Genomic DNA, 17,875 nt, shown 5'->3' on the forward strand with positions numbered 1-17,875 from the left:
ACCTGTTTTGGTTTCTTGTAAGGATTGTGAACGGCAGGCAAAACCCCCAAAAAGTGTATTTCCTCTCTAAAGTCAGCTTCTTTTCCTTGATGGAAATTCTATCCGTGATATTTTGTGTTTTCCATTCCTGATTTAATCCACATGCTGCACCTAAAAATACATGTAAAGAAAAACAAACCAAAAGTCCTTTGCAGGTTCCAAGCGTTAAAGGGTGGCAGCTTCAACACTTGACTTCATTATTCCTGCGTCGCCAGTTTGAAGGGAAGAAGTCACACTTCATGTTGTGTCTTGTGTATCGATGTTGCCAAACGAGGATTCCTTCCCTAATGGCTCGTATTCGGTTAGACGTGGCGTGTGACTCAGTGGCGAGCAGAAAAAGCAGCGGCGCACAAGTATGGTTGCGTGGTGCAGCGGGGGAAGGGATCAGTCTGGATCTTATTACCAGCTGGCTGGGCATGCAGCCGATGACTTCAAAGTTATTCGACTCCGTTGTCGTCAAACTCTCCTTTTCGTCTCCGAGAGAAAGAGTTCGCCCCCCCCCCCCCCCCCCCCCCTAAATTTAGACTCCAGTTTGATTCCCCCAGCAAGTGGATTTTAAAGGGAGTCAAATAGTCTGAAATTGTTTTCACAGTCAGAAGCATGCGATGACTTTTCCTCCCCGTCGCCGTCATTCCTGCCACAGTGTTCACGTGCAGCTTTGAAGAGGAGACTTGTCCTCCTCCATCCTGCCAGCTGACGACACGCGAAGCTGCTGAGTGCACTTAAACTAAAATGTTAATCCTTGCGTCCCAAGTGGCGCCAATTAGTAGCCGGCCACTGGAAACGGGATGCACTTGAAAGCCGATTTTTTTTTTTGTGTGTGTGTGTCAAATCTGATCTTTTTAGTGACTGTTCACATCCCCCATTATAGGGCTGGGCGATATGGCCTTTTTTTAAATATCTCGATATTTTTAGGCCATGTCACGATACACGATATATATCTCGATATTTTGCCTTAGCCTTGAACGAACACTTGATGCATATAATCACAGCAGTATGATGATTCTATGTGTCTACATTAAAACATTCTTCCTCATACTGCATTAATAGATGCTCATTTTAAACTTTCATGCAGAGAAGGAAATCCCAACTAAGTCAATTGACCAAAAGTGTATTTATTAAACAGTTATTAAGCAGTGGCACAAACATTCATGTCATTTCAAAACAGAAAGTGCAAGATTGTCAGAGACATTTTAAAACAAGCTATTAGTGCACTTTTGTGCATGATGTCACTAAGATGACATCCATCCATCCATTTTCTACCACTTGTTCCCTTTTGGGGTCGCGGGGGGCGCTGGCGCCTATCTCAGCTACAATCGGGCGGAAGGCGGGGTACACCCTGGACAAGTCGCCACCTCATCACAGGGCCAACACAGATAGACAGACAACATTCACACTCACATTCACACACTAGGGCCAATTTAGTGTTGCCAATCAACCTATCCCCAGGTGCATGTCTTTGGAAGTGGGAGGAAGTCGGAGTACCCGGAGGGAACCCACGCATTCGCGGGGAGAACATGCAAATGACATCAAAACACTAAATTAAAGTGCTCCTTTTGTACAGAACGCCAGAACAATAGTTTAAAACAAATAAAGTGCACGTTTGTGCATGATGTCACACAAGATATTTCAATAAGTGTGAAATAAAAATGAGCTGCATAATAGGAAATTAAATGGCTATGTGGTAGGTTACTGCGGACGTTAATTCTTTATGTTGTTCACTATTTTTTTGATACGGTGTTGATGTTGAAATAGTGTGGCACCGAACGGAGATGTTGAAATGCGTAGTAAGCCCTCTTCATTCTCTAGCATAAGGGTGGCCGTAAAAAAAAAACTTTTAACACTGTTACAAAAATGTGCCAGACTGTGAACCCACACCAAACAAGACTGACAAACACATTTCGGGAGAACATCCGCATCGTAACACAACATAAACACACCAGCACAATTACCCAGAATACCTAACTCTTCCGGGACGCTACAATATGCACACCCCTGCTACCACCAACCCCCCACACCCCACCCTCCCTACTTGCGTCGGTTGATGTGTTGTACATTGTAGCCCTTCAAGGTGTTCTGGGTATTTGTTCTCTTGCGTTTAAGTTGTGTTAGGGTGCGGAAATTCTCCCAAAAAGGGTTTGTCATTCTTGTTTGGTGTGGGTTCACAGTGTGGCGCATATTTGTAGCAGTGTTAAAGTTGTTTATACGGTCACCCTCACTGTGACTTGTATGGCTGTTGAACAAGTACGCTCTAGCAGGTGACTTTTCAAATGATGCTACATATTAGCAGTAATGCTACTTTTTGTAGCAACACTTTGGCCCCACACTCGACAAATTAGGGTTGTCTGTTTGACATATTCCCACTTGAAGCCAAACCACCGCCAGACGATGGACCCCCTGCTGTTTTTCTTGGAAAGGAATTCTTCCTTCATTTTTTTACCAGATTCGCACCTTCTTTCTCTCGTATCACGACTCGCAACACAGCTAATGTTACCCTCGCTGCTACTTCTCTGCCCCGCGAGGGCGTATAAGTATGTGACGTATGTAAGAATGTGCGCTTGCTGTCTGTGAGAAGGAGAGACAAGAAGGAGTGAGAAGAGCCTGTAGTGTAATGCCCGCAGCTAAAAAGCAACTGCGTGAGAACGTATACTCCAATATCAATAGTCATGTTTTATATCACTCTGTCATCATTTTAAGTGGGAGAACTTGCACAATCGGACTGTCTTATTGGGGCGGTCCGTTCCCTGTATGATCAGTGCCAGAGCTTGGTCCGCATTGCCGGCAGTAAGTCGAACACGTTTCCAGTGAGGGTTGGACTCCGCCAAGGCTGTCCTTTGTCACCGATTCTGTTCATAACTTTTATGGACAGAATTTCTAGGCGCAGTCAAGGCGTTGAGGGGTTCCGGTTTGGTGACCGCAGGATTAGGTCTCTGCTTTTTGCAGATGATGTGGTCCTGTTGGCTTCATCTGACCGGGATCTTCAGCTCTCGCTGGATCGGTTCGCAGCCGAGTGTGAAGCGACCGGAATAAGAATCAGCACCTCCAAGTCCGAGTCCATGGTTCTCGCCCGGAAAAGGGTGGAGTGCCATCTCCGGGTTGGGGAGGAGGACCCTGCCCCAAGTGGAGGAGTTCAAGTACCTAGGAGTCTTGTTCACGAGTGAGGGAAGAGTGGATCGTGAGATCGACACGCGGATCGGTGCGGCGTCTTCAGTAATGCGGACGTTGTATCGATCTGTTGTGGTGAAGAAGGAGCTGAGCCGGAAGGCAAAGCTCTCAATTTACCGGTCGATCTACGTTCCCATCCTCACCTATGGTCATGAGCTTTGGGTCATGACCGAAAGGATAAGATCACGGGTACAAGCGGCCGAAATGAGTTTCCTCTCCCTTAGAGATAGGGTGAGAAGCTCTGCCATCCGGGAGGAACTCAAAGTAAAGCCGCTGCTCCTTCACATCGAGAGGAGCCAGATGAGGTGGTTCGGGCATCTGGTCAGGATGCCACCCGAACGCCTCCCTAGGGAGGTGTTTAGGGCACGTCCAACCGGTAGGAGGCCACGGGGAAGACCCAGGACACGTTGGGAAGACTATGTCTCCCGGCTGGCCTGGGGACGCCTCGGGATCCCCTGGGAAGAGCTAGACGAAGTGGCTGGAGAGAGGGAAGTGTGGGTTTCCCTACTTAGGCTGTTGCCCCCGCGACCCGACTTCGGATAAGCGGAAGATGATGGATGGATGGATGAACTTGCACAATCGGTGGCTGACTAAATACTTTTTTGCCCCACTGTATATATGTATATATATGTATATATAAGTGTGTATCTATATATGTGTATATGTGTGTATGTATATATGTGTATATAGTTCACCTGGCGGCCTCTCGCTCGTGGAACCAAACTAAACGTGGACTTGTGTCTCACCCAGACCCGTGCCTTTACATTCCACGCTTCGCCCAGCTGCTGGAATTCGGCGAGAAAAACCACGACGTGTCCATGACTGCGCTGAGGCTGGTGCAGAGGATGAAGAGGGACTGGATGCACACTGGACGAAGGCCCTCCGGACTCTGTGGCGCAGGTACCACTCAAGCAAATATGGGAGTCTTGGGCCCAATCCGGATATTACCCTCACCTGTTGGTCATTAGAATCTAACGCCATGGCGGAGCGTTGGGGCGGTATAGCTCGGTTGGTAGAGTGGCCGTGCCAGCAACTTGAGGGTTGCAGGTTCGATCCCCGCTTCTGCCATCCTAGTCACTGCCGGTGTGTCCTTGGGCAAGACACTTTACCCACCTGCTCCCAGTGCCACCCACACTGGTTTAAATGTAACTTAGATATTGGGTTTCACTATGTAAAGCGCTTTGAGTCACTAGAGAAAAAGCGCCATATAAATATAGTTCACTTCACTTGAAAATACGCAGTGTCATAAAGCAAATGCGACAAATGTTTATTACTTTTTAACTAAAGTATTTTTCGTATTATAAGTCGCACCTGCCGAAAATGCATAATAAAGAAGGAAAAAAACATATAAGTCGCATTTTTGGGTGAAATTTATTTGGTAAAACTCAACAGCAAGAATAGACATTTGAAAGGCAATTTAAAATAAATAAAGAATAGTGAACAACAGGCTGAATAAGTGTACGTTTTATGAGGCATAAATAACCAACTGAGAAGGTGCCTGGTATGTTAACCTAACATATTATGGTAAGAAACATTCAAATAACTAGAGTGGTGGTCCGCTCCACTCAGTGCAATTCATTTGGCAGAAGCAATGAACTCTCAGCGCATTTAATTCATCTTACCTCACTGAATACCCCGCGATCCACCCAAATGCAGCTGGGTTAGGCTCCTTTGTGTCCTTTTACCCAAGTGTACATTTTTGGTACCGTTCTGGTTTTGTATTTTCAGTATTAAATGATAATATACAGAATGTTTTTATACATTTACATGCATATTGTACGGTACAGTACAATCTATTCAGATAAAGGCCAAATGTTCTAAATTACTGTATTCAGTGTTTGATCAGTTAATATAAATGTATATGAAATTAAAAGGTATCAAACATAATAGTGTATAAAATAACAAAATAAAAAATAACGCCTCACTCACTTTGCAAAGTAACTAGTTACTCTTACAATGAGGTAACTAACTCAATTACTTTTGGGGAGTGGTAATTAGATTAGATTAGATAGTACTTTATTTATTCCGTCAGGAGAGTTCCTTCAGGAAAATTACAATTTTCAGCACAATCCCATTCAAGATCAGACAAACATTACAGGGAGACAGAACAGGATCGCTGACGGGTCTGCCGGCTTCCAGCGCCCCTTACAAAAAAGATGACATACAGGTAAACGGGGGGTGGGAGAAAAGAATAAAAGATTAAAATACAATTAAAAAAAAAAATAATAATAAAAAAAAGTTATTAGTATAGTTATTAGTAACTATAACCAATTACGTAAAGGTAAGGGATGACGTGGCGCAGTGGAAGAGTGGCCGTGCGCAACCCAAGTGTCCCTGGTTCAATCCCCACCTAGTACCAATCTCGTCACGTCCGTTGTGTCCTGAGCAAGACACTTCACCCTTGCTCCTGATGGGTGCCGGTTAGCGCCTTGCATGGCAGCTCCCTCCATCAGTGTGTAAATGTGTGTGTGAATGGGTAAATGTGGAAGTAGTGTCAAAGCGCTTTGAGTACCTTGAAGGTAGAAAAGCGCTATATTAGTACAACCCATTTATTATTTATTTATAACATATAGAACATGCTATATGTTTACCAAACAATCTGTCACTCATAATTGCTAAATCCGATTAAAGCCTATACGTCTAGTCTCTTACGTGAATGTGCGAAATAATATTATTTGATATTTCACGGTAATGTGTTAATAATTTCACACATAAGTCGCTCCTGAGTATAAGTCGCACCCCCGGCCAAACTATGAAAAAAAACTGCGACTTATAGTCCGAAAAATACGGTAGTTGTGTATCACAGAGGCAACCTTATTAAACATTGAACAGTCTAACCATAGGACTGCAATCTATTTGTGGTGACGATGTCATTGTTTAATTTGTGTTATTAGCCATGATGCATGTATCTTATTTTTCGGATTATAAATCGCTCCGGCCGAAAATGCATAATAAAGAAGGAACAAGACATCTGTAAGTCGCACTAGAGTATAAGTCGCATTTTTTGGTGAAATTTATTTGATAAAACTCAACACCAAGAATAGACATTTGAAAGGCAATTTAAAAAAATAAAGAATAGTGAACAACAGGCTGAATAAGTGTACGTTATATGAGGCATAAATAACCAACTGAGAAGGTGCCTGGTATGTTAACCTAACATATTATGGTAAGAAACATTCAAATAACTATAACATATAGAACATGCTATAAGTTTACCAAACAAGACCAGGGCTCAGAAAATCTGCAAAGACTCCTCCCACCCCCACCAAAGACTGTTTTCACTGCTGGACTCTAGGAAGAGGTTCCGCAGCCTCCGTAGCAGAACCTCCAGGTTCTGTAACAGCCTCTTGAACGCATCATAATTAAATTATCCCTTCAACTCCCCCCAAAATGGATTAACTCGCTGGAATAAAAAAGACAATATAACATACATCCATAAACATGGACGCGAGTGAAATGTATTTGTCTGTACAGTAATCTATATATTTATATCTGCACCTTATTGCTTTTTTTTTTATCCTGCTCTACCAAGAGCTAATGCCACAAATTTTTGTTCTTATTTGTACTGTAAAGTTCAAATTTGAATGACAAGAAAAAGGAAGTCTAAATCTAAACAATCTGTCACTCCTAATCGCTAAATCCCATGACATCTTCCTCGGTGTCGCTTCTAAACAACTCTGCCAACTCCAAAAGTAGACAATGCGCCGCTTCCTCTTCTATCCGTACGTCGCTTACGTCAGAGTCATCCTCAGTTGCAGTTCCTATTATTCCAGCCTTTCCATGGGTTTCGGTTGTCACTGAAGCCCATGGTTTGTCCATCCATCCAATGTTGAAATGATCAATTTCTAATAGATACGGAAGTAGTAGCAGGTAGCATCTTTTTTTTCACCATGCACTTCTGCCTTCACCTGCCAAATTTGTATTGGTTGACGTGTGTGCGTGACGATGTCTGATATACGCCTAGTCTCTTAAGTGAATGAGATCAATCAATCAATGTTTACTTATATAGCCCTAAATCACTAGTGTCTCAAAGGGCTGCACAAACCACTACGACATCCTCGGTAGGCCCACATAAGGGCAAGGAAAACTCACACCCAGTGGGACATCGGTGACAATGATGACTATGAGAACCTTGGAGAGGAGGAAAGCAATGGATGTCGAGCGGGTCTAACATGATACTGTGAAAGTTCAATCCATAATGGATCCAACACAGTCGCGAGAGTCCAGTCCAAAGCGGATCCAACACAGCAGCGAGAGTCTCGTTCACAGCGGAGCCAGCAGGAAACCATCCCAAGCGGAGGCGGATCAGCAGCGCAGAGATGTCCCCAGCCGATACACAGGCGAGCAGTACATGGCCACCGGATCGGACCGGACTCCCTCCACAAAGGAGAGTGGGACATAGAAGAAAAAGAAAAGAAACGGCAGATCAACTGGTCTAAAAAGGGAGTCTATTTAAAGGCTAGAGTATACAAATGAGTTTTAAGGTGAGACTTAAATGCTTCTACTGAGGTGGCATCTCGAACTGTTACCGGGAGGGCATTCCAGAGTACTGGAGCCCGAAATGAAAAAGCTCTACAGCCCGCAGACTTTTTTTGGGCTTTGGGAATCACTAATAAGCCGGAGTCCTTTGAACGCAGATTTCTTGCCGGGACATATGATACAATACAATCGGCAAGATAGGATGGAGCTAGACCGTGTAGTATTTTATACGTAAGTAGTAAAACCTTAAAGTCACATCTTAAGTGCACAGGAAGCCAGTGCAGGTGAGCCAGTACAGGCGTAATGTGATCAAACTTTCTTGTTCTTGTCAAAAGTCTAGCAGCCGCATTTTGTACCAACTGTAATCTTTTAATGCTAGACATGGGGAGACCCGAAAATAATACGTTACAGTAATCGAGACGAGACGTAACAAACGCATGGATAATGATCTCAGCGTCTTTAGTGGACAGAATGGAGCGGATTTTAGCGATATTACGGAGATGAAAGAAGGCCGTTTTAGTAACGCTTTTAATGTGTGCCTCAAAGGAGAGAGTTGGGTCGAAGATAATACCCAGATTCTTTACCGTGTCGCCTTGTATAATTGTTTGGTTGTCAAATGTTAGAGTTGTATTATTAAATAGAGTTCGGTGTCTAGCAGGACCGATAATCAGCGTTTCCGTTTTTTTGGTGTTGAGTTGCAAAAAGTTAGCGGGCATCCATTGTTTAATTTCATTAAGACACGCCTCCAGCTGACTACAGTCCGGCGTGTTGGTCAGCTTTAGGGGCATGTAGAGTTGGGTGTCATCAGCATAACAGTGAAAGCTAACACCGTATTTGCGTATGATGTCACCTAGCGGCAGCATGTAGATGAATGAGCGAAAACTATAATTCACGGGGGATGTTGATTTTTGAAATAGATAAAGCAAGAACACATATAAAATACAATTGTATTTCAGCTTTAGGGGTTAAATGGTGGAACAAGTTTAGTGGTGAGTTGAAGACATGCACTTATTTAGTAAGGTTTAAGAAAACCTTGAAAGGTGAAATAATTAAAAATGATAAAATATAGTACAGTGTTTCCCACAGGTCAGGCATCTATTTGTGGTGGTGTGGTCGGGGGGCGGGGGGCATTTGGCTGAATGGAGGGGCTGGGGAGGGGGGAGGCAGCGGCGGCGATGCCCAAGAAGAACGCGGAGTTGGAATATAATTACAACACTTAATGTACATATTTATATAATATGTAACTACAAGCTCCATTCACAGACAGAGTCCCATTGCTTTTATGAGCGGTCGAGCTAGTCCATCCATCCATCATCTTCCGCTTATCCGAGGTCGGGTCGCGGGGGCAACAGCCTAAGCAGGGAAACCCAGACTTCCCTCTCCCCAGCCACTTCGTCTAGCTCTTCCCGGGGGATCCCGAGGCGTTCCCAGGCCAGCCGGGAGACATAGTCTTCCCAACGTGTCCTGGGTCTTCCCCGTGGCCTCCTACCGGTTGGACGTGCCCTAAACACCTCCCTAGGGAGGCTTTCGGGTGGCATCCTGACCAGATGCCCGAACCACCTCATCTGGCTCCTCTCGATGTGAAGGAGCAGCGGCTTTACTTTGAGTTCCTCCCGGATGGCAGAGCTTCTCACCCTATCTCTAAGGGAGAGGAAACTCATTTCGGCCGCTTGTACCCGTGATCTTATCCTTTCGGTCATGACCCAAAGCTCATGACCATAGGTGAGGATGGGAACGTAGATCGACCGGTAAATTGAGAGCTTTGCCTTCCGGCTCAGCTCCTTCTTTACCACAACGGATTGATACAACGTCCGCATTACTGAAGACGCCGCACCGATCCGCCTGTCGATCTCACGATCCACTCTTCCCCCACTCGTGAACAAGACTCCTAGGTACTTGAACTCCTCCACTTGGGGCAGGGTCTCCTCCCCAACCCGGAGATGGCATTCCACCCTTTTCCGGGCGAGAACCATGGACTCGGACTTGGAGGTGCTGATTCTCATTCCGGTCGCTTCACACTCGGCTGCGAACCGATCCAGCGGTCGAGCGAGTCAAAAGCCGGAAAAAAAAAAAAAAAAAAAAAAAAAAAAATATATATATATATATATATATATATATATATATATATATATATATATCATTTTTTAAATAGTTTTTTATTTTATTTGTGGTGGCCTTAATTCTTTTGTGGCGGGCCGCCACGAATAAATAAATGTGTGGGAAACCCTGTAGTAACAATTACTTTCAACCCATTGATTTTTTTTTAACGTTGATGTTCCAGGCAATCTAATTTTCAGTGAAAGTATAGGATAGGGCATCTGGTCAGGATGCCACCCGAACGCCTCCCTAGGGAGGTGTTTAGGGCACGTCCAACCGGTAGGAGTCCACGGGGAAGACCCAGGACACGTTGGGAAGACTATGTCTCCCGGCTGGCCTGGGAACGCCTCGGGATCCCCCGGGAAGAGCTAGACGAAGTGGCTGGGGAGAGGGAAGTCTGGGTTTCCCTGCTTAGGCTGCTGCCCCCGCGTCCCGACCTCGGATAAGCGGATGATGATGGATGGATAGATGGATGGATAGATGGAGTATAGGATAGGCAAATATAAGCTTTGGCTTCAGCCTATTCCTTTTTCGGTCAATTTTTTTTTTCTTTTTTGTGTGTATGTGTATGATTGTTTATGTATAACCGGTACTGTTAAACTGATCACACAAAATGGTTGATTGATTATATGACCGAAATAAACGTATTTCATTCATTCATAAATAATATTATTTGATGTTTTACGGCAGTGGTTCTCAAATGGGGGTACTTGAAGGTATGACTAAGTGTACGTGAGATTTTTTTTTTAAAAATAGCAAAAATCCTTTATAAATGTATTTATTGAATGATACTTCAACACAATATGAATGTAAGTTCATAAACTGTGATAAGAAATGCAACAATGCAATATTCAGTGTCGACAGCTACATTTTTTTGTGGACATGTTCCATAAATATTGATGTTAAAGATTTCTTATTTTGTGAAGAAATGTTTAGAATTAAGTTCATGAATCTAGATGGATCTCTATTGCAATCCCCAAAGAGAGCACTTTAAGTTGATGATTATAGTATGTTTAGAAATCTTTATTTACAATTGAATCACTTGTTTATTTTTCAACAAGTTTTTAGTTTATTTTTATATATTTTTTTAAACATATTTTTATTATATATTTTTCCAAAAAGTTCAAGAAAGACCACTACAAATGAGCAATGTTTTGCACTGTTATACAATTTCATAAATCAGAAACTGATGACATAGTGCTGTATTTTACTTCTTTATCTCTTTTTTTTCAACCAAAAATGCTGTGCTCTCATTAGGGGGTACTTGAACTAAAAAAAATGTTCACTGAAAAAAGGTTGAGAACCACTGTTTTACGGTAATGTGTTAATAATTTCACACATAAGTCGTTTCAGAAAAAAAAACTGGGACTTATAATCCGAAAAACACGGTACATTTCATTTTCTAAAGACTAACAAACTAACTATACATACACTTATAAGACACATTTTTGCATCACTTTTTTATTCTTGCACTGTCTTTTTACTATATTCTTTAAATTTTGCAGGGTTTTTTTTTGTAAAATGTGCCACAGGCCTAAAAAAGGAAAAAGGGTTGGTCTTTTTGACTTTTAATGCATGATGTTTGGGACTTTGGTTAAAGTTAAAGTACCAGTGATTGTCACACACAAACACATACACACACACACACACACACACACACACACACACACACACACACACACACACACACACACACACACACACACACACACACACACACACTCGGTGTGGCAAAATTATTCCCTGCATTTGACCCATCACCCTTGAACACCCCCTGGGAGGACAGGACAGGATAGGTCTTTATTTTATTTGTTGCACAACTACAACAAAACTTGGTTTTCAGCACAAACCCGTTCAAGATTAGACAAACAGTGTGCAGGGTTACAGAACAGGAAACCTGATGGGTCGCCAGTAGGCGCCCCCTAAAAGATGGGGAAAAAGGTAAAACACTGGGGAAGGATGAGTAAAAAAAATACAATCTAGACTGGGCTCCTAAGGGGGCCCAGTCTGGAGTGGGGAAAAAGCCTCCATAGCAAAGTACATATACATATTAAACGACATTTTGAGATATCCAGCAACAGAGGGAAGGGAGTGCGGGGCCATGGGGGTAGGCCGCAGCTCTCAGGCGCTGACCATCCTTTCATCACCCCTATGGGATATGCGTCGAGGGCGTTGGATTGATGGGTGTGGGGTATGTATGTGTGGCGTATATTTTTGTGGATGCATGTTTGTTCGTAGGCCTGCAGTGTGTCTCTGTTCCGCGGACTTGATGTCGTGCAATCGCTAGTCCAAAGTCAACAACAACAGGAGTGTGTCCATGAGAGACAAGAAGGGAGTTTGTTGTGTCTTCGCCGCACTGTCCTTCGGGAGAGTCTCGAAGCCAGGGAAACAATCCAAGTTAGAATGTTTTGTTTACGAGTGAAAATAAAATGTGCTTTTCACTCTAAATTGTCTACAACTGGTCCTCAAACTTGCGGGGCAGACAGTCCGATGTGATCCAAAATCACAAGAGTGTCCACAGTTCTTCCCGCATCCTCCAATCATTTGTGGCAGCTTTGGGGTACTTTGAAGACTCTGAACTTGCAATTTGTCGACAAACCAGAGCAACGCTCACTCCAATCCGCAGATGTCCTGTTGTCATAATTCCGAATAGGTGGATATTTTCACGTCCTCGACAGAAAAGGGTCGCCAGGCACGCGGCCCTCCTTCTTCTCCCGAGAGTCCGTCGTGTGTCCAGCAACAACCGCTCCGTCACGACAAGCAGGATCCCCTAAACCAGGGGTGTCAAACTCAAATACAGAGTGGGCCAACATTTTAAACGGAGGGCTTCACGGTGGCAGAGGGGTTAGTGCGTCTGCCTCACAATACGAAGTTCCTGCAGTCCTGGGTTCAAATCTGTGTGGAGTTTGCATGTTCTCCCCGTGAATGCGTGGGTTCCCTCCGGGTACTCCAGCTTCCTCCCACTTCCAAAGACATGCACCTGGGGATAGGTTGATTGGCAACACTAAATTGGCCCTAGTGTGTGAATGTTGTCTGTCTATCTGTGTTGGCCCTGCGATGAGGTGGCGACTTGTCCAGGGTGTACCCTGCCTTCCGCCCGATTGTAGCTGAGATAGGCGCCAGCGCCCCCCGCGACCCCGAAAGGGAATAAGCGGTAGAAAATGGATGGATGGATGGAAGCCGCGGGCCAAGGTTGAACAAATTAACCTTTTAATAGGGAGCCCAAAAAGTTTTGCAATAAATATTGAACGAGCAAGGCTTATATAACTTTAGTGACATGCAAAATCCAGTTTCAAATAATAATAATAATAATGAAAAAAGTATCAATGGCATTTCAAATAGAATTTAGATTAAAAAAAATATGCAATCTTCTGAGGTAAATATCAAATTTTTTCCACAGGTTAATAATACTTGTATTTTTTAAAAGTTTTTTTCAAAATTTTACCGGTCCCCGAATATCCCTAAAAAAAAGCTTTAAAGTGCTTGATTTTCGCTATTTGCGATGCGACTATCCATTTCCCTGTGACGTCACACAGTGCTGCCGAGGTAAACAAACAATGGCGAATACCACAGCAAGATATAGCGACATTAGCTCGGATTCAGACTCGGATTTCAGCGACTCAAGCGATTCAACAGATTACGCATGTATTGAAACAGATGGTTGGAGTATGAAAGTATTGAAAAAGAAACTGAAGCTATTGAGCGAATAGCTATTGACGCTATTCATAGCCATAGCATGGCCGAATAGCTGCGTTAGCATCGCCGGTAAAATGTGCGGACTAAACGATCAGGACTTTCGCATCTTTTGACACTGGAGCAACTTAAATCCTTCGAATGGTAAGTGTTTTTTTTTGCATTAAATGTGGGTGGAAGGAAACGTAATATCGTTGCAAATGCATCTGCAGGTTATCCATACATCTCTGTGCCATGTCTGCTTTAGCACCGCCGGTAAATAGCATGTTGGCGTCGATTAGCGTAGCATGTTGGCATCGATTAGCTGGCAGTCAACATCAACAAAAATCACCTTTGTGAATTCGTTGACTTTATCGTTGCAAATGCATCTGCAGGTTATCCATACATCTCTGTGCCATGTCTGCTTTAGCACCGCCGGCAAATAGCATGTTAGCGTCGATTAGCGTAGTGTGTTAGCCTCAATTAGCTGGCAGTCAACATCAACAAAAATCACCTTTGTAAATTCGTTGACTTTATCATTGCAAATGCATCTGCAGGTTATCCATACATCTCTGTGCCATGTCTGCTTTAGCACCGCCGGTAAATGGCATGTTGGCGTCGATTAGCGTAGCATGTTAGCATCGATTAGCTGGCAGTCACGCCGCGACCAAATATGTCTGATTAGCACATAAGTCAACATCAACAAAACTCACCTTTGTGATCTCGTTGAATTTATCGTTGCAAATGCATCTGCAGGTTATCCATACATCTCTGTGCCATGTCTGCTTTAGCACCGCCGGCAAATAGCATGTTAGCGTCGATTAGCGTAGTGTGTTAGCCTCAATTAGCTGGCAGTCAACATCAACAAAAATCACCTTTGTAAATTCGTTGACTTTATCATTGCAAATGCATCTGCAGGTTATCCATACATCTCTGTGCCATGTCTGCTTTAGCACCGCCGGTAAATGGCATGTTGGCGTCGATTAGCGTAGCATGTTAGCATCGATTAGCTGGCAGTCACGCCGCGACCAAATATGTCTGATTAGCACATAAGTCAACATCAACAAAACTCACCTTTGTGATCTCGTTGAATTTATCGTTGCAAATGCATCTGCAGGTTATCCATACATCTCTGTGCCATGTCTGTCATCGCCGGTAAAATGTGGAGACACTCCAGCACATTCAATGGGGGTCTGGCGGGAGACACTTTGGCATCTTCGGGCCAGTGGTGCAACTTGAATCCCTCCCTGTTAGTGTTGTTACACCCTCCGACAACACACCTACGAGGCATGATGTCTCCAAAGTTCCAAAAAATAGTCGAAAAAACGGAAAATAACAGAGCTGAGACCCAATGTTTGCAATGTGTTGAAAATGAAAATGGCGGCTGTATTACCTCGGAGACGTCACGTTCTGACGTCATCGCAAAAAGAGTGATAAACAGAAAGGCGTTTAATTGGCCAAAATTCACCCATTTAGAGTTCGGAAATCGGTTAAAAAAAATATACGGTCTTTTTTTCTGCAACATCAAGGTATATATTGACGCTTACATAGGTCTGGTGATAATGTTCCCCTTTAAGTTGAGGCACTAGTGTCCTGTCTAAATATAGTTTGCAACATTGCTATGTCTTCTTATTCTCTGGCAGTGTGAGCTGTGTTAAGGTTTAAACGTCCTACATTTATTTCCTAAAAGCACATATGGGAAACTCTGTAGCTCTCAAAGTTTCCTGCTCCATGTTTAGTTTGGCCGACCTTATCTTACCTGATCTTAAAGTTCTGCCTTCACTTTGTGCACGTGTATGTGTGTGTGTGTGTGTGTGTGTGTGTGTGTGTGTGTGTGTGTGTGTGTGTGTGTGTGTGTGTGTGTGTGTGTGTGCTGGTCTGCTTTGAATGTTTAGTTCCTAAATCATTAATCATGCAGACGGAGGCACTCGCAGGCCGGGAGCAAAAGTTTGTGTTTGTTTACAAGCCAGAACAGGCGCACGCTCCCGAGATGGCGGCTGGCGAGAAAGTGGTCGTTTGGAGCATTGGAGTCGCCACTCCACTCTCGGAGGAGCGTGCGCGTGGAAGTAAAAAGCATGCATGTATCTTTTAGCAGGCTCCGCAGCTCAGGCGCACTAATGAAGGTTATGTAAGTGTTCTCCTTCAAGGCTGGCTGCGCCGCTCCTTGCATAATATTAGCAGGCCTCTTCCCCTTTGTCGTGTTTCTTAAAGCTCGTTTTCTCCGGGGCAGGGGTGCCCACACTTTTTCTGCAGGCGAGCTACTTTTCAATTGACCAACTCGAGGCGATCTACCTCATTTATATATATCATTTATATTTATTTACTTATGAAAGAGACATTTTTGTAAACAAGTTAAATGTGTTTAATGATACCTGATTCTGATGACTTGCATTGATTGGAATCAGACAGTAATGATGATAACGCCCACATTTTCAAATGGAGGAGAAAAAAAGTTGTCCTTTCTGTACAATACCACATGAAAGTGGTTGGTTTTTGGCATCAAATTCATCCAGCTTCCATACACTTTACAAGAAAAACATTGGCGGCAAATTCCGTAGCTTGCTTGATCGACATTCACGGCACCCGAGGGTCTTGTGAGATGACGCTGGCTGCTGCCAGTTCATTATTATGAAAAAATGACAGAGAGGAAGGCGAGAAACACTTTTTATTTCAACAGACTTTCGCGCCGTCCCTTCCGTCAAAACTCTAAAGGCCGATTGCACATTTCCTATCTTCACAATAAAATCCCTGCTTCATGCTGCCTGCGCTAACAAAATAAGAGTCTCGGAAAGCTGGCGTGCACAAGTGATGTGCACGCCAGCTTTCTGAGGGATCGCTTGTCCACGCCAGTTTTCCGAGACTCTGTATTTAGTTAGCGCAGGCAGCATGAAGCAGGGCTTTTATTGTGAAGATAGGAAATGTGCAGTCGGCCTTTAGAGTTTTGACGGAAGGTACGGCGCGAGAGTCTGTTGAAATAAAAAGTGTTTCTCGCCTTCCTCTCGGTCATATTTTAATAATAATGATCTTGCAGCAGCCAGCGTCATCTCACAAGACCCTCCGGTACCGTGAATGTCATTTAAGTGACGTCTTGGTGAAGATTGATGATCACTAATTTTTAGGTCTATTTTTTTTTAAAAGCCTGGCTGGAGATCGACTGACACACCCCCCGCGGTCGACTGGTAGCTCGCGATCGACGTAATGGGCACCCCTGCTCTGGGGGGTGGTCGCCTTGCACCTGAGACGCTCAAACGTCCCCCTTTTTCCTTCACGCGGTGCGTTCAGGGTCAAATTGTGAGATGTTCAGCTCACATTAAGGCCCGGTCCACGTAGGAATGTTTTTAGGTGGGAGCTGGGGTTGTCCATTGGAAGCAAAATGTATTTTGATACTTTTCAAAACTAAAGAGACCTCATAAAATGTCAATAATGGCTCAAATTTCCATATTTAAGCAAAATGTTTGCTTACAGAAATTAGTCATTTTTATTTTATTTTTTTAGGATAACAGTTATTTTTCCTCCAATTAAAGTACAATGGTAAACAATTTTACAGTAATGAAAACTAAAGGTTCATATCATTTTAAATCGTTACCTCCATTAATATTATATATTATGATGACATATAAGCACTATTGATTAGTTTAAGATTTCAGTCTAGTTTTCTAATGTGTGGCATACATATGTTATGTATGTTGAAAAGGGTGGAGTGCCATCTCCGGGTTGGGGAGGAGACCCTGCCCCAAGTAGAGGAGTTCAAGTACCAAGGAGTCTTGTTCATGAGTGAGGGAAGAGTGGATCGTGAGATCGACAGGCGGATCGGTGCGGCGTCTTCAGTAATGCGGACGTTGTACCGATCCGTTGTGGTGAAGAAGGAGCTGAGCCGGAAGGCAAAGTTCTCAATTTACCGGTCGATCTACGTTCCCATCCTCACCTATGGTCATGAGCTTTGGGTCATGACCGAAAGGACAAGATCACGGGTACAAGCGGCCGAAATGAGTTTCCTCTCCCTTAGAGATAGGGTGAGAAGCTCTGTCATCCGGGAGGAACTCAAAGTAAAGCCGCTGCTCCTTCACATCGAGAGGAGCCAGATGAGGTGGGTTCGGGCATCTGGTCAGGATGCCACCCGAACACCTCCCTAGGGAGGTGTTTAGGGCACGTCCAGTCGGCAGGAGGCCACGGGGAAGACCCAGGACACGTTGGGAAGACTATGTCTCCCGGCTGGCCTGGGAACGCCTCGGGATCCCCCGGGAAGAGCTGGACGAAGTGGCTGGAGATAGGGAAGTCTGGGCTTCCCTGCTTAGGCTGTTACCCCCGCGACCCGACCTCGGATAAGCGGAAGATGATGGATGGATGTACGTTGAATGACTAATAGTCTAATAGTAACATTATTTCCTTCACTAATTTTCTCAGTTTTATGGAGTTTTATGTG

General features: G+C 44.0%; 1 protein-coding gene across 2 annotated transcripts in view; it reads left to right on the forward strand.

Annotated features, from left to right (window-relative positions):
- LOC133541952 (transcription factor IIIB 90 kDa subunit-like) overlaps positions 1-17,875 on the forward strand; it is a 277,169-nt gene that overhangs the window by 60,800 nt on the left and 198,494 nt on the right. For both annotated transcript variants that reach the window (XM_061885688.1, XM_061885689.1), the window contains exon 7: positions 3,955-4,104. In XM_061885688.1, coding sequence (XP_061741672.1) covers positions 3,955-4,104 — 150 coding nt within the window. The remainder of the gene's footprint in view (positions 1-3,954; positions 4,105-17,875) is intronic.

Source organism: Nerophis ophidion, linkage group LG24, assembly GCF_033978795.1.
Source record: "Nerophis ophidion isolate RoL-2023_Sa linkage group LG24, RoL_Noph_v1.0, whole genome shotgun sequence".
Taxonomy (NCBI): Eukaryota; Metazoa; Chordata; class Actinopteri; order Syngnathiformes; family Syngnathidae; genus Nerophis; species Nerophis ophidion.